The 27,537-nt window shown below is 56.0% G+C and overlaps 11 protein-coding genes across 11 annotated transcripts; 10 read left to right on the top strand and 1 right to left on the bottom strand.

The window, feature by feature from the left end:
• The first annotated feature begins 492 nt into the window (after positions 1-492).
• Positions 493-1,590, top strand: BAUCODRAFT_199760 (uncharacterized protein). The gene has a single exon (XM_007674162.1). It carries the CDS (start codon positions 801-803, stop codon positions 1,362-1,364), a length of 564 nt encoding a protein of 187 aa, XP_007672352.1. The 5' UTR covers positions 493-800; the 3' UTR covers positions 1,365-1,590.
• A 168-nt stretch (positions 1,591-1,758) lies between these two features.
• Positions 1,759-5,165, top strand: BAUCODRAFT_567079 (uncharacterized protein; the record flags this gene model as incomplete). The annotated part of the gene is made up of 3 exons (XM_007674163.1): positions 1,759-1,954; positions 2,009-2,136; positions 2,189-5,165. The coding sequence occupies 3 exons, from the start codon at positions 1,759-1,761 to the stop codon at positions 4,874-4,876; spliced, it is 3,012 nt and encodes a 1,003-aa protein (XP_007672353.1). The 3' UTR covers positions 4,877-5,165.
• A 112-nt stretch (positions 5,166-5,277) lies between these two features.
• On the top strand, positions 5,278-6,906 carry BAUCODRAFT_118878 (uncharacterized protein; the record flags this gene model as incomplete). Its single annotated transcript, XM_007674164.1, has 1 exon — positions 5,278-6,906. The coding sequence occupies one exon, from the start codon at positions 5,278-5,280 to the stop codon at positions 6,904-6,906; it is 1,629 nt and encodes a 542-aa protein (XP_007672354.1).
• Positions 6,907-7,748: 842 nt separating this feature from the next.
• Positions 7,749-9,455, top strand: BAUCODRAFT_144725 (uncharacterized protein; the record flags this gene model as incomplete). The annotated part of the gene is made up of 3 exons (XM_007674165.1): positions 7,749-8,716; positions 8,772-8,940; positions 9,006-9,455. 3 exons carry the CDS (start codon positions 7,749-7,751, stop codon positions 9,453-9,455), a joined length of 1,587 nt encoding a protein of 528 aa, XP_007672355.1.
• A 235-nt stretch (positions 9,456-9,690) lies between these two features.
• Positions 9,691-10,172, top strand: BAUCODRAFT_118880 (uncharacterized protein; the record flags this gene model as incomplete). Its single annotated transcript, XM_007674166.1, has 2 exons — positions 9,691-9,906; positions 9,969-10,172. The coding sequence occupies 2 exons, from the start codon at positions 9,691-9,693 to the stop codon at positions 10,170-10,172; spliced, it is 420 nt and encodes a 139-aa protein (XP_007672356.1).
• A 3,284-nt stretch (positions 10,173-13,456) lies between these two features.
• Positions 13,457-14,800, bottom strand: BAUCODRAFT_62313 (uncharacterized protein; the record flags this gene model as incomplete). Its single annotated transcript, XM_007674167.1, has 1 exon — positions 13,457-14,800. A coding segment is annotated over one exon (1,344 nt), but the record flags the coding sequence as incomplete, so codon positions are not given.
• Positions 14,801-15,505: 705 nt separating this feature from the next.
• BAUCODRAFT_135901 (uncharacterized protein) lies at positions 15,506-18,250 on the top strand. The gene is made up of 2 exons (XM_007674168.1): positions 15,506-15,748; positions 15,804-18,250. The coding sequence occupies exons 1-2, from the start codon at positions 15,557-15,559 to the stop codon at positions 18,234-18,236; spliced, it is 2,625 nt and encodes an 874-aa protein (XP_007672358.1). The 5' UTR covers positions 15,506-15,556; the 3' UTR covers positions 18,237-18,250.
• Positions 18,251-18,673: 423 nt separating this feature from the next.
• BAUCODRAFT_49367 (uncharacterized protein) lies at positions 18,674-20,070 on the top strand (the record flags this gene model as incomplete). The annotated part of the gene is made up of 3 exons (XM_007674169.1): positions 18,674-18,749; positions 18,821-19,536; positions 19,579-20,070. Coding segments are annotated over 3 exons (1,284 nt in total), but the record flags the coding sequence as incomplete, so codon positions are not given.
• A 772-nt stretch (positions 20,071-20,842) lies between these two features.
• On the top strand, positions 20,843-22,261 carry BAUCODRAFT_118885 (uncharacterized protein; the record flags this gene model as incomplete). The annotated part of the gene is made up of 6 exons (XM_007674170.1): positions 20,843-20,954; positions 21,035-21,096; positions 21,167-21,415; positions 21,478-21,662; positions 21,720-21,904; positions 21,963-22,261. The coding sequence occupies 6 exons, from the start codon at positions 20,843-20,845 to the stop codon at positions 22,259-22,261; spliced, it is 1,092 nt and encodes a 363-aa protein (XP_007672360.1).
• Positions 22,262-23,220: 959 nt separating this feature from the next.
• On the top strand, positions 23,221-24,673 carry BAUCODRAFT_61844 (uncharacterized protein; the record flags this gene model as incomplete). Its single annotated transcript, XM_007674171.1, has 4 exons — positions 23,221-23,302; positions 23,350-23,380; positions 23,431-24,057; positions 24,127-24,673. 4 exons carry the CDS (start codon positions 23,221-23,223, stop codon positions 24,671-24,673), a joined length of 1,287 nt encoding a protein of 428 aa, XP_007672361.1.
• Positions 24,674-24,796: 123 nt separating this feature from the next.
• On the top strand, positions 24,797-27,330 carry BAUCODRAFT_135907 (uncharacterized protein). The gene is made up of 3 exons (XM_007674172.1): positions 24,797-26,334; positions 26,391-26,461; positions 26,521-27,330. The coding sequence occupies exons 1-3, from the start codon at positions 24,991-24,993 to the stop codon at positions 26,951-26,953; spliced, it is 1,848 nt and encodes a 615-aa protein (XP_007672362.1). The 5' UTR covers positions 24,797-24,990; the 3' UTR covers positions 26,954-27,330.
• The last annotated feature ends 207 nt before the right edge of the window (positions 27,331-27,537 follow it).

Consider the following 27,537-nt stretch of genomic DNA (forward strand, 5'->3'; position numbering starts at 1 on the left):
ATAGCAATCAAGGTGTCGATGCCATCTTCACGGATGTCCAGAGACGGTAAGTGCGGTAAGAAGTCATTGCCTACGAAAAAGCACATGAACACCCAGTCGTCCAAAGCTCGCTCGAGATCGAAGCGAAACGACTGGCCTGGTAAATGCATCTCCACGGCAAGGTACTCTCGCAGAATACCAACGTGCAGCCAAATGAACGGCTTGAGCGGCTTTTCGATGGCTTCCTCCCCAGGCTTGGGTTTCGGTGCGCCTCGGCAGTTATCCGCAATGTGACCTGGCTGATTACATTTCCGGCAGTGACCGGGCTTCGTTTCGTTGGCAAATACATCTTCCCGTAGGACACGGAAATGCGGTTCGTGGGTTGCAATACCAAGCATAATGAGATCGGCATCAAGACCATAGATTACGTGGCTGGTTATGTCAGCATAATATCCCAAGTATCACATGCGACGCACAGACTCCCGGAAGCGAAACTTGACGAAACAAGAAAGCTCCAAGGAGAGGTGGCGAGCTCGACTTACCGTGTGTTGGGGTCATGAGTGGGACTGCTCCTCTGCGAGCGAACAAAGTTCATGATCTTATGCTCACCTTCACCCGGTACAGTAGCGTCGGAGATGATGATCTTCAACTTCGCCCACGCGGGATCGGTATTTAGCTTATAGCTCACCCAATACCGCAAGCTGGCTGCAAGCAGATCCATGAAAGGGGTACCAGGCGTGATAGAATTCGAGTCCCACGTCTTCTTGGGCTTCTCGGCTCCATCACCGTCACCGTCCTGGATTTGACCTTTGGCGAGCATCATGGCATGGTACTCCGCCGCCGCCGCGTCCTTTTCTGCGGCTTCCTGGGCGGAGCGGAAACGTCGCGAGCGCTGCTGGTTCATCTTCGCTCGCGGCGCAACACCGTCAACGGCGATCATGAGCAGCTTGCGCGGGCGCACCATGTTCACGACGCGGTCAGTGTACTCAAAGATGGCAATCATCATCTCCTCTTCGTTGGCAGGCGGCGGCCGGTCCTCTGGATGTGAACATGGATGCACGATGCCGTTCATGTCTAGGTATAGATTGTCCATCTCCTCGCCGTTTGGGTTCGGCTCTCGGGCGTCAATGGGGATTTTGGTCTTCGTGCCATCGTCGTTTTCAATCTCTTCCGGTAACTTCTCGATCACCGGGCTAATGATCTTTGGATACTTCTTGCTCAGCCAGCGGAAGAGCGCTGGAACACCCATGACAGGTGGTCACTGGTCCGTTTGTGATGGGATCAAATATATGCGGTATCAGTGCAATTCGAGCAAAGTAGGATGTAGTACTGTCGCGTGCGCAGTCCCTTCTGCTGGCGCGGCGCGGCGCGGTTCCCTGCCTTAGCAACGGTGTACCGTAAGGGTGCGACTTCTCACTAATATGTTCTGTTGTATTGGGCCACGCCTGAGCCGAGCAGATGGGCTTGATGAGGCTGCTGGCTGATGAGAGTTGATGCAGGTGCGAATGCTTCGTTGCGCAGATGTAGCGCTCGGAGGGTCTTCGCTAGACAAACACTAAGCCGCATTGAGCCAACGTCTTAGCGCGTCAGGGTCCTTAAGGTACCATCAAATGTATTGCATACAGTCGAGGTAGCCTTCAGTCGCGACGACGTTCAACGTGTCAGGCACTGGGTGACTGCTGAGACGTGTCTGTTAGCCGCTTGGAGCACCACCGAGAATATAGATATGGAGTAGTATGTCGCCAATCACGGGACTGCCGTGAGGTGGCATAAAAAGTCATGCTTAAAACACCACCGCTCCAGACCGCAACCGCGACAATCGAGACATTATGTGGCAGACTGCAGTCCACGACGCTACTGGAAGACCGTCGAGCAGCAGTCTTGGGGCTTCGATCATTCGCCAAGCAGTACCCTGCATCGGTTGCAAGTGGCTCACTCCGTGAGCTCATTGCTGTCCTTCGAAGGGATGGGGTGGGTGAAGCCAGCAGTGCCAAAGATGCCAAGGATGGCGCCGGACGAAAGAGCGAAGAAGGCGTTGGCGACGTGGACACGATTAGGCTGGTGCTCGAAACGCTGCTCATGCTGTTCAACCCGGACAGCAATAGCCCTGAGGCTAGTGATGAGATAGCGTACTTCATGGCTGACGAGTTCTCAATGGTACGCTTGTTGCGAGCCCATTTGAAAAGTGCTAGAGCTAAGCTAATGCCAGCGCCAAGACAATGTAACTCTGCTTCTGTCACTCCTCGACCCATCGTCGCCATACGCGGATTACTATTCGCGTCTGTACAGCGTGCAGCTACTCTCCGCCATCTGCGCCGCGAGACCGGAGAGGCTGCAGGAATGCGTTCTCAGCGCGCCTCTTGGCGTCAGTAGGCTTGTCGGCACGCTAGACGATGGTAGAGATGCCGTTCGCAACGCCGGCTTGCTACTCCTTGTGGACTTGACAAGTGGTGCAAACGAAGATCTTCGCAAGATTGTCGCTTTCGACGATGTCTTCGTCAAAGTATTCGCGCTCATACGCGCAGAGGGTGGCCTTGCTGATGCTGGAGTCGTTGCACAAGATTGTCTTAGTCTGCTTGCTAACCTGATCAAAGGCTCTGCGAGCAACCAAACCATGTTTCGCGAGTCTGGCTGCGTGGCACAAATGATCCGGCTACTCCAGGAAGGTTCTCCACCTGAAGACCTCGAGTCGGCGTACGTTCGCCAGGGACGCGAAAAGGCGGCATGGGGCTTGCTTCAACTGTTGGCATTATTCCTCGAGCCTGGCGAGAGGATTAGCGCACAGAACCAGACGTCTTTCTTCCGTGCAGGTGCCGCGCAGGTACTTATAGGCCTGGCGTTTAGTGCAGAGCTGCCACCTCCCATTCGCACATTGGCGCTCAAGGATGCGGCGGCTCTCATCGCGGCGAACGCACCGCTTCAGGAAGCTTTCGCTGCCCTACAAGTGGAAACGCCGCAGGCAAGGACGGAAAAAGACAAGCTTTCTGTTCAGCTGAACGGAACTAGATCTGGTCCTGCATCTGCACGAGGCAGTGCTCGACCTAGCGCGGAGCGACCACGCACCTACATCATCGAAGCGCTGCTGGACCTTACCCTAAAGCAGCCTCAAGCGGACGGCAGCTTGAGGGCTGCATCATGCTCTGTCATTCAAGCATACTTGACCAACCACGACAGGATAAAACTTCACTTCCTGCAACGTGCGATCGCAGGCTACACAGAGCATGAAACAGCGGCGAATGTTCTGATCACGCTGTTAGCGCGCGATCAAGACTCAGCAAGCAAAGGCTACGCTTCTTGGGTCGTGTCAGATCTTGTATACGACTCTCCTGACGCGAAAGCAGTCCTGGCAGCGCTGAAAGAACGTGTTGAGACCGAGGGCGAGGATGTGCTCACCTTGATTCAAGCACTCGGCTCCCACTTGTCAACCGCGCTTCAAGCGACTGAGGAGACACTGGTAGCTGCCTATGCTGGCCTTATTACTGTCCTACTGTGGGAGTTTGCTGACGGTGTCGACAATCTTCTCGCGGAGGGCTCGGGTCTTTTGCAAGCACTTGTGACGGCCATAAATTCTGGTGCAAGCAATCCGGTGATTGCTGGTTTCGCAGCCGCCTCGCTTGGCACCATCTACGAGTTTAGTACGAAGGATAGCCCGATACCGCGACGGACATTAGCGCCATTACTGACGCAAAAGCTTGGCCGGGGCAAGTATCTCGAAGCTTTGGCCCAGCTCAGGAGAGAGCCTGCCCTCCGCGACTTCGACGTAGATGGCGCAGCACACGGCGGCTTGTTGAGCAGAGCATTCGTCGACCTCTTCCTCGTTGAGTACTCCCGCTTGCGCAAAGCCATCGACAAGGATCCGGCTTTCGAGGTTTTGCCACTATCTGCCGCCGAAGGTGGTGTGGACCGCGACGTACTCGATGATCTGAGGCAGCAGTTACAGACCGTTAAGGATGCCCTGGAGCACGCCCAGCGAGATGCCACCGCCTCGAGCCAACAGCATGAACAGGACCGGCTGAGCGCATCCAAGGACTTGCAGACCGCCAATGCTGAGATTGACCGACTCCGGCGCATTAACCAGGCTATGCAACAAGGGCACGAAGCCGAACTAGGCAAGCTGGCGCAACAGCACGAGTCACAGCGGGCTCAGCTATCCACCGTGCATCAGCGAACAATCGAGCATTCTAGACAAGAAGCAGCTCGTCAAATCGAGACACGACTACGCGAGCAAGGCGCTGCTGCGGCGCAAAAGATCCAAGAGTACGAGCGACGACTGGTCGAGCTGGGCAATAGTCATCGGTCAGAGCAGGGCAAGCACGTCGAGACGGTGCGTCAGCTAGAGGCGATCACCGCTCGACACGCCGAACTTGGAACGAGCGAGAGGACTTTACGGGAGCAGCTCAACGAGCTCAATCACCAGCACGGCAAGATGGCGCGTGAGCATCAGCAACTGCAGACTCGCTCTGCGCAGATGGAGGTTGAGCTAGAAAAGCTTCGCGCTGACGGTCAGATGAAGCAGGAGCGCATCACGTTACTCACAGCGCAACTCAATGACCTTCGTGAAGAGCTTAAAGCGAGGGAAGACGAACTTGCTACCGAGCGTGCTGGCTTCGAAGACCTCGAGAAGGAGCTCGAAGGCGCCAAGGCCGCTCTTTCTGCCAACAGCCAACCCACTGAGGCGGCTGAGAAGCTGGCAGAACTAGAGATGCGCTACAGAGAAGCGCAGGAGAACGAGAAGAGTGCGAAGGACGAGATGGAGAGCATGCTACTTGTCATGAGCGACATCGAGGCTAAGCGGGACGCTTACAGATCGAAGGTTAAGGAGCTGGGCGGAGATGTTACGGAAGACGAAGAGGATGCTGAAGATGGCGAAGACGAAGACGATAAAGATGTAGACTAGCGCCAACTCGTTTATATCCCTTCTGTTTGTGAGAAATGGTTGCCATAATGTCGAAGTTCGTCGAGCGGAGCGTGCCGGATATTGACAACGACGATCATCGGCTTAGGTTGTGGCCACTGTTCTCATCCCGACGATTACAATGCATTGCTATGGCTGCACAGGTAGATTTGCCGCTTACCGTCAACCCAAGAAAATGAACATCACCGAATTCCATTCTCATAGCCGTTAAGTGCTACCATCAACGCCATAGGAGCGCAGGGACGACGCACATTGAAGTGGGAAGCCATCGGCTATTCCAGACTCTTTCCTTGCACACAGTCTTCTACAGGGCGAATATAGCAGTCCATCTTTGCTGTTGGTGTGCGTTTATATTCCCGCGAATGCGAAAGTGGCAACCGAACATGACACCGTCAACCAAAGCTCGCCACTATGATACCGTTATCATTGGCGCGGGCATGTCTGGTCTTGCGTGCGCCTCAAGGTTGTATCAGCATCCGAACTTCAGGCAGGCAGGCTCACTGCTAGTGCTGGAAGGCCGTGATCGCATTGGTGGCCGCATAGGCTCCGTTCATGTCAAGGGGTGCCGTCTCGACACCGGAGCCAATTGGATACATGGCACCGGGACTGAAGAGAAGCCAAATCCGCTCGTGAGCATTTTGCCGCACAAGCGGTATCGCAGCCTAGCTGGCACGGTATCCTTCAGACGAGCGGACGACGCCGCAGCTTCCGACCACGAGCAAGATGGAGGGTGGGTGGATGTCAGAGCGGCTAACTCACCTTCCCAACAGCCGCCAACGGATCTCGTAATACCTGCCGAGACGTCGGGTATGATGGCAGGTGCACTGTGGGGCATGATAGGCTCACTACGCGGTCAAGCTGAACGTACTTCGGCGGCCAAGGCCAAAGCCACTTCTATGTTACGGGCCATTATCGACTCGGAGGAGCGCAAAAACGCATACAAAGACGTACCGAAGAAGTACCACAGTAGCTTCGGTTGTATGCCGCAATTTGTCGAAGGCATGGAAGCTGCACCGCTGGTTGCTCAGTCTGCAGAACACCCGGAAGCGCAGCCTGGAGTCAGCTTGCTGGAGTACGCGCTGGAAGACTTCGAAGGATCGCAAGTTTTTCTGCAGGATGGTTACACAGCTGTCATTGACGAGATCGCAAAAGATCTCGCCAACAATGGAGTCATCGAGCTAAATACGGAGGTGCAAAGCCTCGATTGGCAGCACGAATCTGTAGTGATCAAGACTACCACTGGCATTTATACCGCACGGCAGGTCGTTTGTACACTACCTTTGGGCGTGTTGCAGCACCACCAGAAGCAACATTCTTCCGAAAGCCCACTCTTCAAGCCCGCACTTCCAATTGAAATGCAAGAAGCGGTTTCCAAGCTCGGTTTCGGCACCCTAGACAAAATATTCCTCGTCTTCGACAAACCATGGTGGGCAGACGAGCCTTATGCCTCTATTCTTAAGAAGGGTTTATACAAGCGGCCCTTTGATGACGAGGCCAATGACAGCGAAGAGAGCGGTACCAAACCCCCCGACAATCTCATGTGCTTCACAGACGAGCTTGCCGGAGTCGAGATTCATGCAGACGGCACAGTGACGGCAGGCGCCAGAGTGCTGTTTATTGTCAACCTCCACAATCTCACGGGCTTCCCTGTACTCTCCGCCTTCGTGTCTTGTGCAAATGCTCGTCATGTCGAGGCACTAAGCGACGACCAAGCAGCTGGGATCCTGCATCGATCACTTACGGTCAGCCTTGGTATTGAGCCGCCGAAGCCTGCCGCCGTGCATGTCACACGGTGGGCGCAAGATCCGTTTTCGTATGGAAGCTATAGCCATATGATTACAGGTTTGACCGACGCGGAGCACCGTGACGTGTTCAAGCAGCCTGTTGTCAGCGAGAAGGGTGCTGTGTTGAGGTTTGCTGGGGAGCATACCAGTCGCAATCATTTCGCTACAGTGCATGGGGCGTTGCTGAGCGGATGGCGGGAGGCAGATGCTATCCTTGCACAGACCTAAGCATTGCAAAGCGAGGAGAGGCGGTAATCATTCTTTACCTTGCTTCGAGGCAAACATGACGGCACTGCTCTCGATCCTACAGCCATCGGAACATTATGCGCAGCCGAGCTACGTAGGAAGTGTTGGCGAGGTCAGAGTCCGTTGGAACCGCCAAACCGGTGGCTGCCATGGCTTTAGGCCCTCACATTTTCCCATGCGCTCTTCAATGGCGACCAGACTCGACTATGAAGACTTGAGGGAATCAAACGGGCGCCGTCTTCACCACGTCAATCCTCGCTTACGCTCATATACTGTGGACTCCATGGGTACACGCTGGAAGACACATTCATCTTATTCCCGCAATAAGTGCAATTGGCGCTATTCGTGTCTAATCGGTGTTGGCGACAACTCGGTTGCATCGGAAGTCAGCAAGTGGTCCAGGCCGGCAAACACACTCACTGCTGGCGCTAGTTCTCTTGGACCTGCGGACTTTCGGCTCCTTATCGGTCCGAAGTAGATTTGGAGCGCATTCGTGCACGCCCACGCAACGCTGATCTAATCGTGCTTTCTTCCGATCCCGCCTTAGATCCACCACACGTTTATGATGCTTGGAAAGCAACGGCTGTCAATAGTTCGATAGGCGGAACGCGTGCGCAGTTAAGGCTCGAGTATCAATTTGGGCACCTATAGCGTCTACACATTGTCCTCTTCTATACATCGTCTGCGAGCGCAATGACGCATACAACGTACTGCCAACAGTGTCCGCTCCTCATCCGTTTCGTTCGCAACGGCATGCGGTGAACGGATACCGCAACGATAGCGCTTCGAAAACAGTCGCTATTATGGGAGACCGCATCGGCAATATGGAGCCCGAAGAGGAGCTTACACCTCTCCCAAGTGATCACGAAGGCGATGCGCCGGCAACCCATCCATCAAGCGCCGAATTACACAAAGTTCGCTCCCTTGAACAAACGGTTTCTCTCCCTCGCGAGGTCCTTGTGGTAGCCATCATCGTTCTCGCCCAATTCCTGACACAAGTCGGCCTCACAGGAACGCTCGTGGACATTCACATCATTAGCGACAGCTTCTCTATTTCTAACCCGGGCATTGAGAGCTGGCTCATCGCCGGTTACAGTCTCACAGTTGGGACTTTCATCCTCCTCTCTGGGCGACTCGGAGATGTCTACGGATGGAAACGCATGCTGGTGATCGGATATTTCTGGTTCGCCATCTGGTCGCTGGTGGCAGGCCTGTCCGTGTACAGCAATTACGTCCTCTTCATCTTCGCGCGGGTGTTCCAAGGAATCGGACCTGCCATATGCCTTCCGAACGGACTGGCGCTGCTGGGAGCGATGTATGAGCCTGGTAACAGAAAAAATATGGCTTTTGCCGTGTTCGGTGCATGTGCGCCTGTCGGTTCTCTGGTTGGCGGAACGTTCTTCGCCATCTTTGGCCAATTGGCGTGGTGGCCGTGGGCTTTCTGGTCCTTTGCGCTGGTACTGGTTGTTGTTGCGTTGGGTGCTGCTTTTCTGATCCCGGACCCGCAGGACAGCCGGTTGATGCCCGAATCAGTACGTGAGTACATCGAAGACTTGGACCTTCCTGCTGCAACAGTCGGAATTACTGCGCTGGTGCTGTTCAACTTCGCTTGGAACCAGGCGCCAATCGTGGGGTGGCATTCCGCGTACGTATGTGTTTGTTTGGTGCTTGGGGTGTTGCTTGTGCCGGTCTTCTTCTACCTAGAGATCAAGGTGGCGCCTAAACCATTGATACCGTTCAGCGCGTTGAACAGCACGAACGCGTTCGTGTTAGGTTGCATTGCCTGCGGTTGGTACGTACATACTGGTGTCCGTTGTAAGCGAAGTGGTGCTAACAGCGACGCTTAGGGCCAACTTCGGCATCCTCGTGTACTATCTCATCAACATAATAGAAGTGCTACGCGGAAGCTCACCTTTACTAACTTGTGCCTACCTCTCACCATTCGTCATAACCGGCTCTATTGCGGCGCTTCTGACTGGCTTCCTGCTGAGCAAGCTACGACCGGCGTGGTTGATGGTAAGTAGATCGACACTAGATCTCCTCGCGAATGCTAAGGACACAGCTGATCCGTCAAATCATAGGTGATTGCAATGGCTTTCTTTCTGGCGGGCAACCTTCTACTCGTCACTGTCCCACCACACCAAATCTACTGGGCCCAGTTCTTTGTTATCACGCTCGTTGCGCCATTCGGCATGGACATGTCGTTTCCGTCCGCAACAATCTACCTCAGCAACACCATTGAGAAATCACGACAGGGTGTCGCTGCCAGCTTGGTCAACACCATTGTCAACTACTCCATCTCGCTAGGCCTAGGCTTTGCCGGTACCGTCGAAATCAATGTCAACAGGGGCGGCACCACATGGAACGACACTTTGCGAGGTTACAGAGGAGCACTATACATGGGCACTGGGCTCTGCGGGTTAGGTCTGGCCTTGAGCATTGTGTTCGTGACCAAGACGTACTGGGACGACTCAAAGCGAGCGAAAAACGACATTACAGCCGATCCTGAAGGGAAGCCACACGGCTCGTGATCGCTTATGGCGATTTATCAGCCAATCTGAGCTTCACTTCAGCCTGCACGGCTCATGCGCTACCCCGCATTATCCTGAACCATCACCCCACGACATGTGATTGTCAGCCGCCTTTGACATCATGAAAGCTATATGAGATCGACTGCGGTTACAGCTTTGGAGCTACCACAGCTCTTCTCCTCGATATACTGCCTCCCAATCTTGAATACATTCGATCTTACCATCACTGTCCATCATGTCGCTCTGGTCTGACCGACGAGGCATGTTCCAGAAGGGCAAGGAGGTCCACGAGCCAAGCGTGCCGAGCGAGCGTAGAAACTCAGGCGGCGGCATCGCAGACGCAGTCAGGAGAGCTTCTGTCAGCTCCGCCAACACTTTGGAGAAGACCGTGACGGGTACTACGAGCAACAGTAGCTCGGACCCTTCATCACCAACCAGTCAACGGAGAAGGGTGCGTTGATCTACTGATCACGTCTTCATTGCAACCGCAGGCTTACGTTCCTTGTCGTACAGTCCTCCAATACCGCCCTCTTCGGCAATCTCACGACCCACAAGCGTGGAAGTGAGGATTACAGCGAACGTCGTGCCAGCCACAGCGATCAGAACGCTAGCGGTTTCGTCAGTGGCTGGTACAATTCGACGTTCAGAGGCCACGTTTCTGGCAATAAACCCACCGAGGCGACTCAGAAGGACCCGACGAGAGGGGTGATGGAATGACTACAAGGTGGCAGTTCTGTCTGATGAGCATATTTCGAGCAACAATGTCAGCCGTAATAGGCATGATAGTGCGCTATATGTGACGACACTTTTTCAATGGCGCGGTGACCGACCATGATGGAAGTACACATTTCTGTAATCTCAACGATGTGTTAATATATGAACTCCATAATGGTGCGATATCTGTAGTTCAACTTCTGCTTCAATCTCACCCGCCTTCGCAAGCCCGACCCCGCCTTACCAGCACCGCACATCACCTATACTCCAGCCTAATCACCTCACAGTATTCCAAATCCAAACTCCCAAGCGGCCTTAACGCCAAACACCCTGACCCGGCCACCTCACACACCGCAAACACATTTCCACGCGTCCCTGGAAACTGACAGTCCACAACCCCCTCACACGCCGCACTCAACGCAGTGTTAGCCGTCGTCCTGCCCACTGTTAACAATAGCCACGGCTCTGAATCGATGCTGTTCTTGCTCGCGAAGTCGTCGGACTCGGCATGATCTTCCAAGTAGCCGAGGGAGGAGATGCCGAAGATGTCGGCGCTGTTAGGGGAGAAGCATATTCCTGTGTTGGGTGTGTTCTTGTTGGTGTTTGCGTTTGCGGCGGTGTCGGTGAATATGACGGCTACCGCGTAGAGTGACTGGATTGAAGCTGAAGCGGCGGTGGAGGTGGTGTAATAAGGTTCGAGGGCTGTGAGCGGGGCAGAAGCTGTGATTAGGACGATTGTGGTTGTCCTGTTCCTAGATGGTGTAGCGTTGGCGGTCACAGCGGCTTTGTCAGGTTTTCAGCTAAGTACTCGAAAGGAGCGAGGCCCTTATCCATTCCGAGGTTTACTGCTGGATGATGAAGTTGGGAGAGGCCGATGCCGCTACTTTGGCGAGTGGTGAAATGGGAATGCAAGGAAGCCAGGCCTTGTTGCCAACATGATTAATGACCTACGCCAGTGACCACCGTTGTCGTAGCATAACTCGTCGCATCTGCCGTACCGAACTCGTAGCCGTAACAGTCTGCGTAGTGGTAATGGTACCCACGACCTGCATTGCCCTGTCAGTACCAATCTGTGACCCACCATTGCCTTTGAGTTTCATGCCATACTTCAACCGTGGTGATGTAATCGCAGCATACACCCTCCCCACCACATCGCTCGTCACTGTCGCAGGGCTAATGACCCACACAAACGGAGCATACACGCTTGACGCCGTGCGCCCGTTCGCGGCTTGGCAGCCGTTACTGGACGCTGACTCCCGTCGAGCTAGCCTTGGTGCTGCGGTTGGGGATGGAGATGGAGTTGGGGAGATCGAAGAGGTTTGAGGAAAGGTTGCTTTTGCCGGCGGTCATGGGTAGCGGGCAGGTATAGACGAAGGAGGTGCTGCGTGTTGTGTTGGCCAAGCTCAGCGTATAGGACGTGCAAGTAAACGTGGTCGTGCTCACGCAGTCAACGGCCCGGTCGAGGTGGCGACGAAGGAATCTTCGGCGCCCCGTCGTTACCGGAATAGTATCGGTCGCTGTACTGCGTTGTACAGTCGACGAAATGCCCACTTCAGGGGATTCAAGAGCAGCCGTGCGAAACTGACACCCTACTAGTATGGCCGTAAGCGGTTACTAGTCAAAACGTCAGTCACGTAACAAGCTCACCATCAATCGTCATCTCTCACCTCTCACCACCGTCATCGTAGCCGGCGGCTTCGCAACGACCCGTCACAATGCTCGTCCACCCTACTGACCATGACCGTGAAGATCCTACCAAGCCGTCCGTTAGCAGCAGTGTCCGTGTGTTCGCCGAAATGCTACTCCTCGAAGCTGAACTGACCTCACGCTGAACACCATCGAAGTCGCGATGCTATGGTCGTCGTGGTAATGTCCCAACGCCCGGGGCGCACACGGCGCCCCACGCTTCCGGTTGGGCAAGCCAGGGAGACATGTGAACTCGGCTAAGAGGACAGAGTGAGGGGGGGGGCAGGTGCAGCGGGAAATTGAAGCGAACAGCGGTCTTGCGGCGAAGAAGAGAAGAGGAACGGCTGGGAGTGAGAATAGGGAGGGCTTGGGGGAGGCGGGGTGGGCCACGACGAACACTCAGGGATAGGAAGATGTGTGTGTGTGAGATGTGTGTGCGTGGTGTGTGCGTGTGTGCGTGTGTGTTTGTGTGTAGTAGATAGAGGGTAGGAATAGAAGAAGAAGAAGAAGAAGAAGAAGAAGAAGAAGAAGAAGAAGAAGAAGAAGAAGAAGAAGAAGAAGAAGAAGAAGAAGAAGAAGAAGAAGAAGAAGAAGGTCAGCGCATGGCAGAAGCGTTTGGAGAAAGAGAAGAGGGTGCAGTATACCTCTTGGAGTTGGTACTCGACTAACGAAACCCTCTCCCCCATCTCCCCCCCTTCTCCACTCATTCCGCACACTTTCCGGGCATAGGCGCCTTCATTTCGTTTCGTCCCGTGCAGCTCGTCACCCTGCCTGTACGGACGTCGACGGGCTTGCTCAAAGCTCAAAAGGCACGTCGCTCGAGTCCGTGTCTTGTGTAAATGACGGGGCCATCCATGGGACAGAACGAAGAATGAAACACCCACCGTGTCTGCGTCTGGCCCCCCCTCCCCGGATATATGGGCGAGAGTGTGCCCATACCATACCATACCATACCGGTTGCTAAGGATGGGTGATCTGTGCGTAACATGTACATGTAGTGGGGGGACATAACATACCCTAGCCATCCACGTTCAGCCTCTACAATCGGTAGATGTGTCCGAATGTTCGAATCAAAGCAGGTGAATATATGTAATGGGCGTTTGCTGCTGCTCTGTAGCGTGGCGGCCATGGGGGAGTAATCGTGCAAGCCCTTCCATTCACTTCTGGGGGGAAGCGGGCTTACTGTACCAGCTGCAAGGCCTGCGGCACATACGAAAATGCAGACACTACTCCCCTCCGTCCATCTCTCCGCCACCTGTTAAGAAGCTCTGTGCAACATATCGTACTCAAGCGCTCTTGCGCGCGGTGGTCGCTTTCGTTCTGATCGAGAAGGTCATGTGTTATACAAATGGGGCAACATATATCAGCCTCCCAACAGCAAGTCGCCGCCTTTGCGTTTGCCTTGCCGTGCTTTTATAGTGTCAGCGCCTACCCCGGCAGCCCTTCCGCAGTGCGATCAGAAAGGCAAATCTTTTGGGTCCCCTTGGAAAACGCCCTTGTCCAGCTTGCCCTTTGGCCGCTATGCAATCCTCGTTTTTTTCCCGGTCCGTCGAACGCCGTAAGCAAAACACCACCAACTGTATACATGGCCGTGACCCCGCTCAATCCTTCTTCCCCTCCGCCTTCCCATCCGCCGCGGATCCCACGGACAACGTGGACCGCTTCCCCTTCGACCTCTTCTCCCCCAAATACTTCCAAGACTTCGCGAACCCCGACGTAAACACCCCCTTGATCGATTGCGTCGTACTCGGCCACCCCACCGTGTTCCGCACACACCTGCCCACCGTCTCCGGCAAATCGGCCTCCGCCGCAATCCGGCGTTCAAAATCTCCACCCTCCCTTTTGCGCATGCTCGTCGCGTCTTCGTCCTCGCTCGCCTCCAATACGTCGGTGAACGCGGCGCCGGGGATACCGAACTTCTTCTTGTATTGGAAGTAGAGTTTCCGTCTGAACGCTTTGGGGAGTCGACGGACCATATTCCCTCGTGGCACGGGATCCATGTTCTGTTCCAGCTCGAGTCCGTCGGCGCCGCCGAGCACGTTATCGAGTTGCGGGTTCGTGCCCGTATGCCTGATCGCGTCTTCCTTCTCCCACGCGTGATCTCTGGGTGTTCGGGGGTCGGAGAAATGCACGTTCGGCAGGTTTTCGATCAAGGGGACGTATAATTGGCGGAAGCCTGGGAGTTGCGCGCCGACAATGTTGGAGATTTTGTTCGGGTTTTCGCTGGCGAACAAGGGATTCATGCGTGGATCACCCGTGTATGACAATCCCGCTATTCGCTCGTAGAGTTGGCGTTCGGAGAACTTCTCCGGGAGCATGAGGAGGGCTGTTCGGAGGGCGGAGATGAGGTTGACTTGATTCGCGAGACGGATGCGGGGATCGTCGCGCAAGATTTTGACGGGTTTTTGCAGGCGGCCGGCGAGGTAGAGGGTGTTCCATTCGCTCAGGTCGCGGGACAGAGTGTCGAGGTTCACGACGCCGTATTTGATCATGGTGCCGTTGACGGTGATGTAAGGGTTGAAGTAGACGCCCGCGCCGAAGTCGTCTTGGATGTGGGAGATGGCGGCGGAGGAGTAGGGGAGGTGGCGCAGAAAGCTGTAGTGGTCGGGGTGCTCCATGAGGTTGAGGCTGTGCCAGTGTTGGGTGTGGGAGACGCCGAAGATGAAGTCGATGATTTTCGCGCCGCCTTTTTGCCAGTCTTCCACTGCTTTGGGGGGATTGGGGTGGGGCGACATGCTGGTCTCGGTCATGCTTTTGCTGCTTTGTTGGGCGAAGACGCCACTCCCGTAGGCGAAAGCATAGCGGATGGGGGCGCGGAAGCGCCAGAGGATCTGGCGAAGGGATTCTTTGAAATCTTCGTTGACGCGGATGTGTTGGTTGTGGCCGAAGTAGCGGTGGGGCAGTTCGGAGAAGGCGGTGATCTGGTAGTTGGGGTCGTCTTCCCAGCCGGGGGGGAGGGAGTGGTTGGCGGAGTCGGCGGCGGAGGTGGTGGGCTCGGTCTGCTTCACATCTTTCGTCTCGGAAGAGGATGGGGTGGTTGAAGGGTCTGCACTAGGGGAAAGCGGGCTAGAGGAGTGGGTTGGTGGCTTGGCGGATGGTTGACTGTCATGCTGCGGTGGTGTGGCCGTGAAGGAGCGTTTCTGGGGGACGGAAGAGCGGAGGAAGGAGGGCCGGGAGTGCCACGCTGCCTGGCCGAGGACGAAGGAGTGTGCGCCGACGAGGGAGTAGTAGGCGGGTGAGGCCTAGAAAGAGCAGCGTGAGTGGTGAGTGGTGAGTGGTGCGTGGTGATGGGCTGCATGTGCTTACCGCAAGCTTCGGCATTGCCATGTTTGGTCGGAGGAGGTGGAGGGCGTGTTCCGGTTACTATTCACACCATCTCATCACATCCCGAAGAAGCCATTCATTACTCAACACGAACAAGGAAGTGACGAAGAAGACAACAACGGGCAGCAGCGAAGGAGAGTGGTGGAGTGGTGGAGTGGTGGAGTGGTGGAGCAGGCATGAGCGCATTCGCGACTTCCTTCTCCCCCAAACAAATCACGAAGCTCCACTCAGCCCTACAGCTACAGCCACGCTGGCTAGCTCCGCATTAACTCCGCCGGGCAGCTTTCGGCACCACCCGCTGTTTACTCGTCGCGTCAACCCCAAGTCAATACTCCCTCACATAGCACTGGAACAGCTTTTGCTCGTTGGACGGCGAGATGGCGTCTTCGGCAGAGATGCAGTCATTCGCCGCGCGCCTGGCAACCTTCCAAACACCGCACCAACTCAGCAAACGACGCGCTTCCTCGCAAAGCAGCAAGAAGAAGGGCGGCAACGGCAACGGCAACAGCAACAGCAACAGCAACAGCAACACGGTAGAATGGCCGCACAACGAGCCGGCCGTGGAAGAGGTGATCCCACCATTACAGTCTTCCCCTCCACGTCATGCTAACGAGATGGGTGTAGCTCGCCCGCGCCGGCTTCTTCTACCGCCCCGCCCCGGACTCCCCCGACAACGTGCAATGCTTCCTCTGCACCGTCAAGCTCGACGGCTGGGAACCCACCGACTCCCCCCTCACCGAACACCTCTCCCACTCCCCCTCCTGTGCGTGGGCGTTGAGTCTCTCCGTCGCTTTCCCAACAGTCGACGAAGAATTCCGCGATCCCCTAAGCGCCGAACTGAGTGCCGCGCGCAAAGGCACGTTCGAAGCTGGCGCGGGATGGGTGCACGAGGATAAACGGGGTTGGCGGTGTAAAGTCGGTAAGATGGTGGAGGCGGGGTGGTGTTTCGACCCCTCCCCCGACTCCGAAGATGGGGCGACGTGTTTTTATTGTAACCTTAGTCTTGATGGGTGGGAGCCGAAGGATGATCCGTTGGAGGAACACAAAAGGAGGAGTCCGGAGTGTCACTTTTTTGCGCTTTGCGAACGGTATCATGGTGTTGGTGCGGCGACGACGATGACGACGACTGGAGTGAAGATGAAAGGGAAGAAGGGGAAAGCGAGAGGTAGTGTGGCTAGTAGGGTTAGCTCGCAGAGTGTTGTTAGTATCATGTCTGATGCGCCTGGGGAGCTGAGCGATGTGGGTACAGCGGCGATGGATGATAGTGTCATGTCCACTGCTACGACCGCTTCGCAAGCGACGGTCAAGGGCAGGAAGAAGGCTGTTGGGGGACCGGTGAAGGGCAAGAAGCAAGCCAACAAACAGATCGATGATCCACCGGCCGCGCCGGACGTACGTTCGCCAGAGCTGAGCCAGTCCCGCAAGAGTCAATTACCGGGCTCATTCCCGGATTCAAGCATCCTCTCACCACCGCCACAGCAAGCGCCCGACCCCGTCGTCCCAGCCAAAACGACCAGAAAGAACGGTGGAAGACCGTCCAAGCAAACCGACTCCTCAGTCATCGAAACCAGCCAGATGGACGTCCCGCCCAAGAAGCCCACGCGCGGCCGCAAAGCCAAAGCTCAGCCAGCACCAGAGCCGCAACACGAACCGGAAGCGTCGGTGAATCGGCGCTTCGGCGAAGCCTCCGCGCAGTTGCAGAGGGAGTTGGAAGACTCGTTGACGTGCCCGGATGCGGATGCGCCGGATCATGAGTCGACGCCTCGGCCTGCAGCGGCGCCGGTGGTGGTGAAGGGAAAGAGGGGTGTTAAGCGGAGTTCGGATGGGATGACGAAGGAACTGCAGCTGCAGCAGCAGGATTTTGCTGTTGCGGCGCCGGCGGGTGGTGTGGGAGCTGCGAGGCTGTCGGCTCCAGATGATGCTGCTGCTGCTGCTGCTGCTGCTGATGTCGTTGTGCCACCGAAGAGGAAGCGGGGGAGGCCTAGTAGGCAGAGTTTGTTGGCTGAAGCTGAAATAACGTCGGAGCCTGTTGGTGTTACTGTGGATGTGGATGAGAATGTGGATGTGGGCGAGGAGATCGTGGTGGTGCATAGCTCGCCGCCTGCTTTTGTCCCTCCGGCAGTGGCGGCAGCAGAGGAAGCGGCACAGCGCGAGATGGAAGTGGAAGCCGAAAAGCCGAAGAAAGCAAGCAAGACCAAGAAAGCGCCGGCGAAGAAGGGCAAGGGGAAGAAGACTTCTTCCGCGCGCAGTTCGAAGGCTACGATTGTTGCGTCTGAACCTGAGCTTGACCCGTGGCAGGAGAACGAGCGTGATCTCGAGGCGGAAGAGGCGGAGATTGAGGCGGAGCTTGCACGGATGGCGAATGAGCAGGCCGAACAGGCAGTGATTATTGGAGCGGAGCAGGAGAGGGTGGAGGAGTACGAACCTTCGCCTTCGCAGGGTCAGCGAGGGGGCAGGCCTGAGCTCGACAAACTTGTGGCGCAAGCAGAAGCGGACGGTCTAATCGCTGCAAAAGACGAAGCCGAGGAAGTGGCACCGTCGCCAGCAATGGCTCTGACGAAACAAGCCACACCGACACTCACACCAGCACTCACACCCTCACCCAACGGCAGCGACAAAGAAAATCACCCCTCCTCCCACACCCACCCCACAACCGCACTGAAACCCGCCACCACCATCCTGAGCCCCATTAAACGCATCCCCCTCGCCCTGGGAACGCCAAACCGAACACTCACCGCCAAACACCCCCTCCTACTCTCGCCCGCAAAACAACCCCTCCACCTCACATCCACCAATCCCTGGACGGCGATAGACCTAGAAACGGTACTTATGGCTTCTCCCCAACCCACCACTCCTGGCTCGCTGGCGCAAAGGTTGCTCCAAGCGGGCGGTATGTTGACGGAGAGGGAGAAGGGGATGAGTGTGGAGGAGTGGGTGCGGTGGCGGGCGGGGGAGGGGGAGAGGGAGTTGAGGAGGAGGTGTGAGGGGTTGGTGGGGGTGTTGGAGAGGGAGGGTGTTAGGGCGGTGGAGGCGGTGGCGGGGATTGGAGGTTTGTGATTATGTGGATGAGGGGGTGGGTGGGAGGGGCTACGGAGTCTTTGTTGCATACTCATCTTGGGTTAGATCTTTGCGATCGGGAGTCTACGAGTTCATTATGGCTACGTGTTCCTCCCACGCAGTGTTTCTGGGAACAGGAGCGTTTCGTGACTAGCTCTGACATTGAAGACGTGATAGAACCCTGCCAGCTCTCCACAGCGAGTGTATGAGCTTCCATCGAGTGACTGAGGCTACCGAGTGCTCCGCGGGAAACGGCTCCTTCCGTCTGGCCCCTAAGGTAGCTTTCACATGTGACAAGAAGTAGTAATCGGGTTAAATATATTTCGACCTGACACGTCCACCGCTCCAACTGGAGCATGTCAGACCCGCCACCCAGTCATCCGCCTGCCCCAGCATCCAATACTAATACCAATACGAATGCTGGTGGCAATGGCACGGCCGGCGCAGCTTCTGCGGCCACAGCGCCCAACAAGAAGCCGGCTATGGATCAAAATCCGGCCTTCAAGGCGATGGGTGCGACAGTCCCCCCTCGCAACAATCTGCGCGATGTAGAGGATTTATATATTCTTACTAACGCATACCAGGCCTTCCCCGCCTCCGCCTCCCCTCCCGCAACTGGCTCATCTTCCTCTCCATCACCGGCAGCATCGCGGGAGCGATCACCTACGACCGCTGGCAAACCCGGCGCGTCAAGCAGAAATGGTGCGACCTCGTGTCGCACCTCGCCGAAGAACCCTTATCCTCCCACCACATGCCCCGCCGTCTTACCATCTACCTCGCCGCTCCGCCCGCGGACGGGTTAAGAAGCGCACGCGAGCATTTCACGAATTACATCAAGCCGATTCTTGTGGCGGGGGGGATGGATTGGGACGTTGTGGAGGGGAGGCGGGAGGGGGATGTGAGGTTCAAGACTGCGGAGAGGGTGAGACGGAAGAGGAAGAGGGGGGGTGAGGGGGAGGTGTTGTCGGAGGAGGAGAGGGAGAAGGCGTTTGTGGTTGATATGTTGAGGGAGAAGGCGGGGACGACGGAGTATCCGGGTGTGGCGGGGGATTTGGTTATAGGGAGGCATGCGTGGAAGGAGTATCTGCGGGGGTTACATGAGGGATGGTTGGGCCCGCCGGATGCGCCGCCGAAACTGGAAGAGACGGGCGTGGTTGATGAGCTGGATTCGGCGGCGCATAGACCGGGACAGGCGTCGCTTGGCGATGCGGCTGTTAAGGGTGCTGTGAATGTGATTGAGGCGAATACTCCTGGCTCAGCGCAATCGGAGGATCACCCGTCGGACGTCAGCGATGCTCAAGTTGCGGAGTCTGATACAAGCAAGGCGGGAGAAGAAGCGAAGAAAGAGGAAGAGGAAGAAAAGCCAAAGCCGCGACACCCACCCCCCTACATCCTACCCTCCGCATACGCCTCTGCACAGCTCTCCCCTTCCACCCCGGAGACCATCGGCCCTAGCGCGCCCATCCGTTTCCCACACATTCTCGGCATCCGCAACACGCCCATCCGCGTTTACCGCTTCCTCAACCGTCGCTACCTCGCCGATGCCGTCGGCCGAGACGTAGCCGCCGCTGTACTTGCCTCGAGCTATCGACCATACACCCACGTCGCGCAGAAGGACGAAGACAGCGCGCCGGGGGTGGAGAGGACGGTGCCGGAGCAGACGCAGGTGCTGGCGCATGAGGAGAAGGAGTGGTGGAAGACGGTACGAGAGCCTAGGAAAGAGCATGAGGAGAGTGTGTGGATTGAGGAGGTGGTGTTGGATGAGCGGTTGGCGGCGAGGATGCGCAAATTCGAGTTGAGTGGGGAGGATGAGGTGAGAGCGAGGAGGATTGCGGAGGGAAAGGAGAAGGTGGGGAAGAAGGGGGAGGGTGAAGAGACGTGAGATGCTGGTGGCCCTTCTGTTTGCGACGACCATCTCAGCTCATCCCAGCCGTACCTCTGCACCATCATGGAACATCCAAATCATACGGAGCCGTGTTCCTGCCCGGGCCGTTGGTCATGGTCCGGACTCGCCATGTCGGTTCGACCAGAATACGGCGCTCTAGAGAGTTAAGACAAACGCTTACTCGGCTCCGCCACTTGCTTTGAAGGAAGTACACACAAGAATCATCCCGGAAAGCCGAACCGGGTGTTGACCACCTCATAAAGCGGCCGACGTCTCTTAGGGTAGCCTGCTAATCTTCGCTCCGGCCAACCGACCGTCGGAGCCTTTCCGCAGTACAACCTTCCGCAGCTTGCTGCACCAGTCCGAGGAGCAAGGGACCAAAACAGTAGCGTCAGATACGAAGCCTTCGTAGTCCATTCCCGGAAGTATTACCGCGATTCACGCGTTGGGCGGAGCTGTTGCTTCCCATGCGTAAACTTTACCCCGCGCCGATGTTTACGACCCCGCGCATGATATGACCGCCCGAGGCGCAACCAGTAGCAGCTGAGCAACGGGCGCGCGTCTTCCGCAGGGACAACGAACCGCGGTAAAGGGTTGCGGCGGGCGGGCGCTTGTAGGGAAGTTGAGGTAGGCCTGGCATTCCATTCCATCTCCTTCATACTTCTTCCCTTACCGCTTGAACCACAAGAAAGAAACAGAGTCACCAATACACAAAGTCAACATGGGTGAACCAGCGGCGCCAGAGATCCCGAAGCAATGCAAAGCCGGTGTTGTGGTGAATGAGGGACCGGACTTTAGGGTGGAGGTGCAGATGGTAGATGTACCGGAGCCTAGTGAGTTGATCTTGACCATCAATGTGCATTCGATTATCCTGTCCGTAATATTGCCAGTGCTGACATAAGGGTTCGTGTAGAGGACGATGAGGTGCTGTTGAAGCTCAACGCTACCGGCCTTTGCATGAGCGATGTCCACTTCGTAAGCACATCCTCAAGCACAACCCTACCCGTGGTGTGAGACTATGTTGACGGTTACCGTCATACTGTAGATGATGAACGACTGGGCCGTGCCGCCCATGTCGACCTTCAACACCAAGTGTGCCGGCCACGAAGGCGCTGGCGTTGTTGTCAAGCTGGGCAAGAACGTCACGGATTGGAAGATCGGTGACCGCGGTGGCGTGAAGCCGCTGTGGGATGTCTGCCACAACTGCGAGGAATGCTGGAATGGTCGGGAGAACTACTGTCAGAAGGGTGTGTATACTGGGCTCGTGGCGACGGGAACATACCAGCAGTATATCGTAAGTTTTCGCGGAAGAAGGGATGTATCTGCATTAGGGTTTATGCTGACACGAGGGATCAGACTAGTCCGGCCAAGTATACCAGCCGCATTCCCGACGGCGTCCCTGATGAAGTGGCCGGACCAATTATGTGCTCTGCAAGCACCATGCATCGCGCGCTCATAGATTCGGGCTTGAAGCCTGGCAATTGGGTGGTCTTTCCGGGAGGCGGCGGTGGTGTTGGTATCCAGGGCGTGCAGTTGGCGAAGTGAGTATCAAGACTCCTACCGTTACTGCTCGGTCCAGTATGCTTACTGCTCCGCAGAGCCATGGGCATGCGACCAATCGTCATCGATAGCGGCGCAGCAAAGAAGGATCTTTGCATGAAGATGGGCGCCGAGGAATTTGTCGACTTCAAGGAGCACAAGGACGTTGCCGCACGCATCAAGGAGGTCGCGGACGGCGTTGGTGCTCATGGCGTGCTAGTGACAGCCTACCAAGCCTACAAAGGTCAGTCCACCAGCTTTTCCAGCATTCACCACCACCACTCGCGCTAACGACCTCGCAGACTCCATCTCATACATCGGTGACCGCATCGGCGGCCGCATCATGTGCATAGCTCTCCCCCCAGCCGGTACGGTCAATTTAGGCACGGATCCGAACTTCTTCTCGTTCAAGAACCTGCACATCATTGGCACGTTGGTCGGCACGATGCAAGATACTGCGGCGGCGTTGGATTATGCGAGACGTGGATTACTCAAGAATATCTGCGAAGTACGAGGCATGAGCGCGTTTCCGGAGAGTGTGCAGCAGCTGAGGCGTGGTGAGATTGCTGGTCGTGTGGTTATTGACTTCAACAAGGATTGAGCGAAGGGCATCTGGGTATGGTTGTAAGTGTGGGAAGTGTCGCTGGGAGCTTCCGGGTTTTTGTCGGACAGGCTGCGCTTTGCGCAATTCATGGTTACAGAACCATTGTGATAAAGCATTAGCATCTCCAGTACATGTTGCCCTTTTCCTTCACCTGGTTCCGTTGGTAATATGTACACAAGTAAACGTGCCGTAACCTGCCCACAATGTTACGGCGCTTTCAGCCTCTTGCGGCTCATGTTCGGCCGATCGAGCCGGAAAGCAGGGACCACTTCTCCAGCCTCACCCATTGGACGAACAGCATCAAGATGCCATCTCTTTCGTCACTGCCTCGACCAAAGCATACAAGACGCGCCTTCTTGTTGCCCAAGACTTAAAACACAGAAGCTACCAACTCGTGTGCCTCTACCCATGTGAGCAGCGCGCCTTCTCCACGACCCTGACCTCCCATCGGCGTACACCGCAGGAACGAGACCGACAACAAGGTGGATTCCGACGGCGACTCGATCCACACCACCCCTTCTCTGCGCGCCCGCACCCACGACACTCTCCATAACAAAACCGACGTCGAGTCTCACTTCCGGCTAGAGCAAACAGATCGTGCGGAACAAGCGCCCTCGGCTTCGGCTGTCGAGTCGCCGCCCACCTTCTCCTCCCACAACTTCCCCTCCCGCTACTTTCCCGCCCCGTCCGAAGTCGACCCGTACCGTGCCCTTGTTACCACCTGCGGCGACGGTCAGTCTCTTACCGCTTCTGCGCCTCTTGAGCCTGCTCCGCCGAGCTTCGAAGAGAGCCCGACTACTGCGCTTGCGGAAGCCGCGTCGAGGGCTGTTGCGGAGGTCAAGGCTGCGCTCCCGCGCGACACAAAGGACGGGCAGTCTAGCAAGGATCTAGACGACGGCGAGCCACCGCCTCCTTACACAGAGGGTTCCAGCCCGCTCGAGGGGTTTACGTACGTCATGGCTGCGGCGGGAGGTGCGGCGAGCATCATAACGCAGGTACAGCAGGGTGGACCCGCACCGATCAATACTTCATTAGGAGGTAAGACTGATGTCAGATTCCATGTGAGCCATTCTGACTGTGTGCAGGTTCCGAGGAGAATATCACGCTTGAGCTGCGGTAAGCGCGCGCAGTCATTGCTTAATGGCGTCAGACACTGACTTCGATAGCGGCACTCGCTTTACTCTTTCCCGCGATGAGCTGCTAACGCTCCCGGAGTTTGTCCTGCTCTCGCTGTTTCCGAACGGCCTATTACCCGATAGCCACATGAGCAGCTATCATGATGGCGACGTGTATCCCGTTGACGTAAGCAAAACCACCGCCACCACTCGCATCGTGACCCAGGCAACCAAAGGTCGCCCGGTGTCTGTGGTCGAAGTGCAGAGAATGCTCTCCAACGACAATGTATACCTATCTGACATCTTATATCGCTCACAGTACGACCCGACATCCCTGCAATACATGCTCGAATTCTTCCGGCAAGTGGCGCAGACCATACCGCAATCTTCGGAGGAAGCGGCGCACGAGCCATCATCAGCAAGCACAATGCCAATTGATCCCATGCCTGGCAATGCGCGAGACATGCTACACGACCGCGCCGGCATCATCGTGCTGAGAGAAGACCTTGACTTCTATGTCATTCCTCCACGGAAAGATATCGAGCAGGCGGAGATGATCGATGTCAAGCGTGCGGCCGGCAAGGCCCTACTGCGACAAGATGGCATCTTCTCCGGTCTGCGGAAAAGCGAAGAGCCCGGCACGACTGAGCAACACCTCATCGAGATGTTGACGGCAGGGTAAGCCTATCTCCACCCAAGTCAAGTCTAATCTGCTCTCCATCAACGCGTACTGATGTGCTATCACAGCGGCTTCGACCATGCAGACACTTGGGGCCACCGGGCCGCAGAGCCCAACAAAGCCGTCATCTGTTCCATCGGGCTCGCCCGTTTGCGTACCGACATCCGAGGTGCGAGCGTCTCGGATCCGACGAACGGCGCCAACAGCAACGCGGTTGGTATGGCGCAGAAGCTCTTGCTGTTCTGGCGAAAGCCGGCGCGTAGATGTTGGTGGGAAGGCGTGGAGCTTGACAATGTCGAGGGTGTCGACGCAGGTAAGAGACTCAAGGTCTGGATTCGGAGGGTCTGGACTTTGGAAATGGTACGTACCTCCGCCACACAGCGCTTGTTGAATCACCAGGATGTTGTGCTTACATATTTTGGTTTAGAGTGTCATCGGGCTGCGTTGAGTGCGCAGAGAAGTAGTTTTTCTATTGCGGCGTATAGCGACTACTCAGATACCCTTGGTTGCGAAGAAAGTCTTCGTTTGCAGGAAGTGAATGTACAGAAAGAGGGGAGATGCATGGTATGGCAGGACAAGGAGCGATGTTGTATCGCATTGACCATTGCGGGCTGAAGTGTAGATTATATGCAGACTCAAGCTTAAACAACGCTTGCACCAGTTCAAACCGCGCCAGCGATCTGGAGATTCCCGCTTTGCTTAGTCTCCACCAGGAACGTTTCCGAGAAACGTCAGCTGGCCCATGAAATGCAGCAAAACGGGAAGTTGACCGTGAAGGTTTCCAAGAAACAGATAGCGCGGGGCACAGCCGTTCATGCGCGATATCACGGTTTGGTCACACGAACTGTCCCTTGAAGCCTCTTCCATCTACCGAATCACTCCCATATAGGTGCTTATCGCCCGACAGGCCGAATCGACCAAACTCATTTGATATGGAGGACGAGGTGCCAAAACGACAACGCGTCGCTTGGGCGTGTACGAATTGCAGAAGGCGGAAAGCGAAGTGCAATGGCGAGACGCCATGCAATCCGTGCAGACTTAGCAAGCTGCAATGTTCTTACGCTTCCGGAGGACGCATGACCTCGACGCAGTATATTCGGCAATTGGAGAGGAAAGTTGGTCAACTCGAGAAATTGCTTGGAAGCCCGGGTTCACTCACGTCGCCACCAACGCAGGCGAGCCCTACCCATGATGTACAATCTACGCCACAGATGCAATGGCAGAATACGGGTTCGTCGGAGCAGGATCAACCGGATGAGTCACCTCCTTCGGACGATGAATATATTGAGACGATTGTACAGGACGACTCACAGCCCCGACATAGCACGGACGGTACCGAGTCGCAATCGCACGAACTCGACCCGGTCGACTTTGGCGGTCTGAGAATTTTGAAACGAGTACACAATCTCTGCAAACATCTTGGAAAACGAGGCCGAGCTGAGGCCGTTGACGAAAGCCTTGCGAATGCATTTGAGGTTGCGCCGCCGGAGGAGATGAGCACGCCCATTTCGTGGGAAGCGTTTGCGATGATGCCCTCGCGAGCTGCCGTTGATAAGGCGATTGACATCGTTGTGGATGAGGCATGCTGCAACATGCAGTTCCTTGACCGGACGACTCTTGTTGCTCTCGCGGACGACGTATATCGTGCTGTTGAAGCGGACGACTCCAACTACGATCGAAAGGCGTTGGCGTTGCTTTATGCTGTGCTAGCACTAAGTCGGCAGTTCTCACACGTTGATGCCTCGTTGTCGAGCGAGGTGCAGCCGCCGAAGACCAACGGCATCCGGTATTTTCGTGCGAGCCGGGCGCTACTGGATCCTGCTTCCTGCCAGGACTTAACTGCGCTTCGGACATTGCTGTGCATGATCCTGTACACAGGCGCGGCGAACATGATGTCAACATGCTACTCCTACATTTGCATGGCTGTCGCAGCGGCTCTGCAGATGGGCCTTTTCAACGATGTTTCACACCAGAAGCTTGACGATGCGGAGCGAAAGAGTCGTCGGGTAATCTACAGCGTGCTCTATATCGCAGACGTATACGTCACAGCCGCTCTTGGTCTACCGCGCACACTGCGGGATATCGACTCCGAACGTGGCTTGCCGTCTGCCGTACAACCAACAGATATTCATGATCCGCTTGCGGGAACGTACTTACACTCGCAGTTGGCGCAGATTTTGGCGCTGACGGTTGAGAGTAATCATCCCTTCATCAAGCCAATAGAGACCAAGAATGGATTCTACAGCGTGGAACACAGCAAGATAGTCGCGATTGAGGTTGGTCGCATGATCTCGCACGTCTTAAGTGAGTGTTTATGCTAACATATGTGCAGGCCAAGCTCGACACTTGGTTCCAGCAACTCCTGCAGCGACCACCAGAGACGCTTGACCCCGTCCTTATGAGGTACACTACGCTGAATGTCGGTCACTGCTTGCATACCTTTTGCTAACATATCATGTCAGATCCCAGCTCATCCTCCGACTCTACCACGCACGTGTACAATTGGTGCTTTATCGCCCTTTCTTGCACCACGCACTTCGAGACAGCAGCCGCCAGACCAACCGTCCGAGCCTAAAGGCTTACGCGTGTGGCAGCGCATGCATAAAGGCAGCCATGCAGGCTGTATGGCTGGTAGAGCGACTCGAGGCGTCCGGCTTGTTCAATCCGAGCCAGTGGTTCGTGACCTTCACCATCTTCTTCGCCGCCGTCTGCCTTGCCTTGTTCGTATCAAGCAACGAGGGCGCACCAACTGTGGATGAGACGGCCGATGCTGTACGCAGAATCAAAGATGTTTGCGCTCGGCATGCTGCTAAGAACGAGAATCTCGGCAGGTGTCTCAAATTCTTGCAGGTGAGTGGCCACCACATCTATATGGGATGGCAAGCGAGAGTTTAACAATGAACAACAGGGTCTGCCGCAAGCTGGAGCAGAGATTGATGCCTCTTTCACCGAGCTCATGAGCAGCTTGACCCCTGGAGCATCGCATTTCGAGGACGCATTCGAAGTGTCTGAGGCGCCACAGGTAGCGGGCTTGATAGACGAGGAGATGTTGCAAGCGCATGACTTGCCACCCTTTCAACCGTTCCTGAGTCGTAGGTTTTGATACAGACGGCTTCTTACGCAGAAGCTGCACAGCGACCGTGCGTCTTGCATGTTTGCAAAATACGTCTTTAGCATGATAGGGTCACTCCGGGTTCTCTGTCGCAGCTGCAGTGCAGGATCCATGCAACGCGCAACCACAGGATAACGATACTCGACCCGGGAGTTCACTGCAGCCTTCAACAACAACCCGAAGGTAGTGGTTAGTCGAAAGCAACAGCATAGTGGGGAAGGAGCGACCGGAGTCGGAATGAGGTCCGCTGTCGTCGAGCAATGCGATTGGCCCGCTCGCTGTCGTTTGGTCGCTGAGGTAAGGCTTCGATTGCACTGCCACCCATCGACGCCAAAGCTCGTCCTCCAGGCCTCCAGATCTGTTCAGC

The sequence above is a fragment of the Baudoinia panamericana genome (assembly GCF_000338955.1).
Source record: "Baudoinia panamericana UAMH 10762 unplaced genomic scaffold BAUCOscaffold_1, whole genome shotgun sequence".
NCBI lineage: Eukaryota > Fungi > Ascomycota > Dothideomycetes > Mycosphaerellales > Teratosphaeriaceae > Baudoinia > Baudoinia panamericana.

Bases quoted from the DNA above. Each gene is read 5' to 3' on its own strand.
- BAUCODRAFT_199760 (XM_007674162.1), top strand. From the start codon at position 801: ATGGCATGGTACTCCGCCGCCGCCGCGTCCTTTTCTGCGGCTTCCTGG.
- BAUCODRAFT_135901 (XM_007674168.1), top strand. From the start codon at position 15,557: ATGGCGTCTTCGGCAGAGATGCAGTCATTCGCCGCGCGCCTGGCAACC. The intron at 15,749-15,803 runs GTGATCCCACCA...AGATGGGTGTAG, and splicing joins ACGAGCCGGCCGTGGAAGAG to CTCGCCCGCGCCGGCTTCTT.
- BAUCODRAFT_135907 (XM_007674172.1), top strand. From the start codon at position 24,991: ATGGAGGACGAGGTGCCAAAACGACAACGCGTCGCTTGGGCGTGTACG. The intron at 26,335-26,390 runs GTTGGTCGCATG...ACATATGTGCAG, and splicing joins GCAAGATAGTCGCGATTGAG to GCCAAGCTCGACACTTGGTT. The intron at 26,462-26,520 runs GTACACTACGCT...ATATCATGTCAG, and splicing joins CTTGACCCCGTCCTTATGAG to ATCCCAGCTCATCCTCCGAC.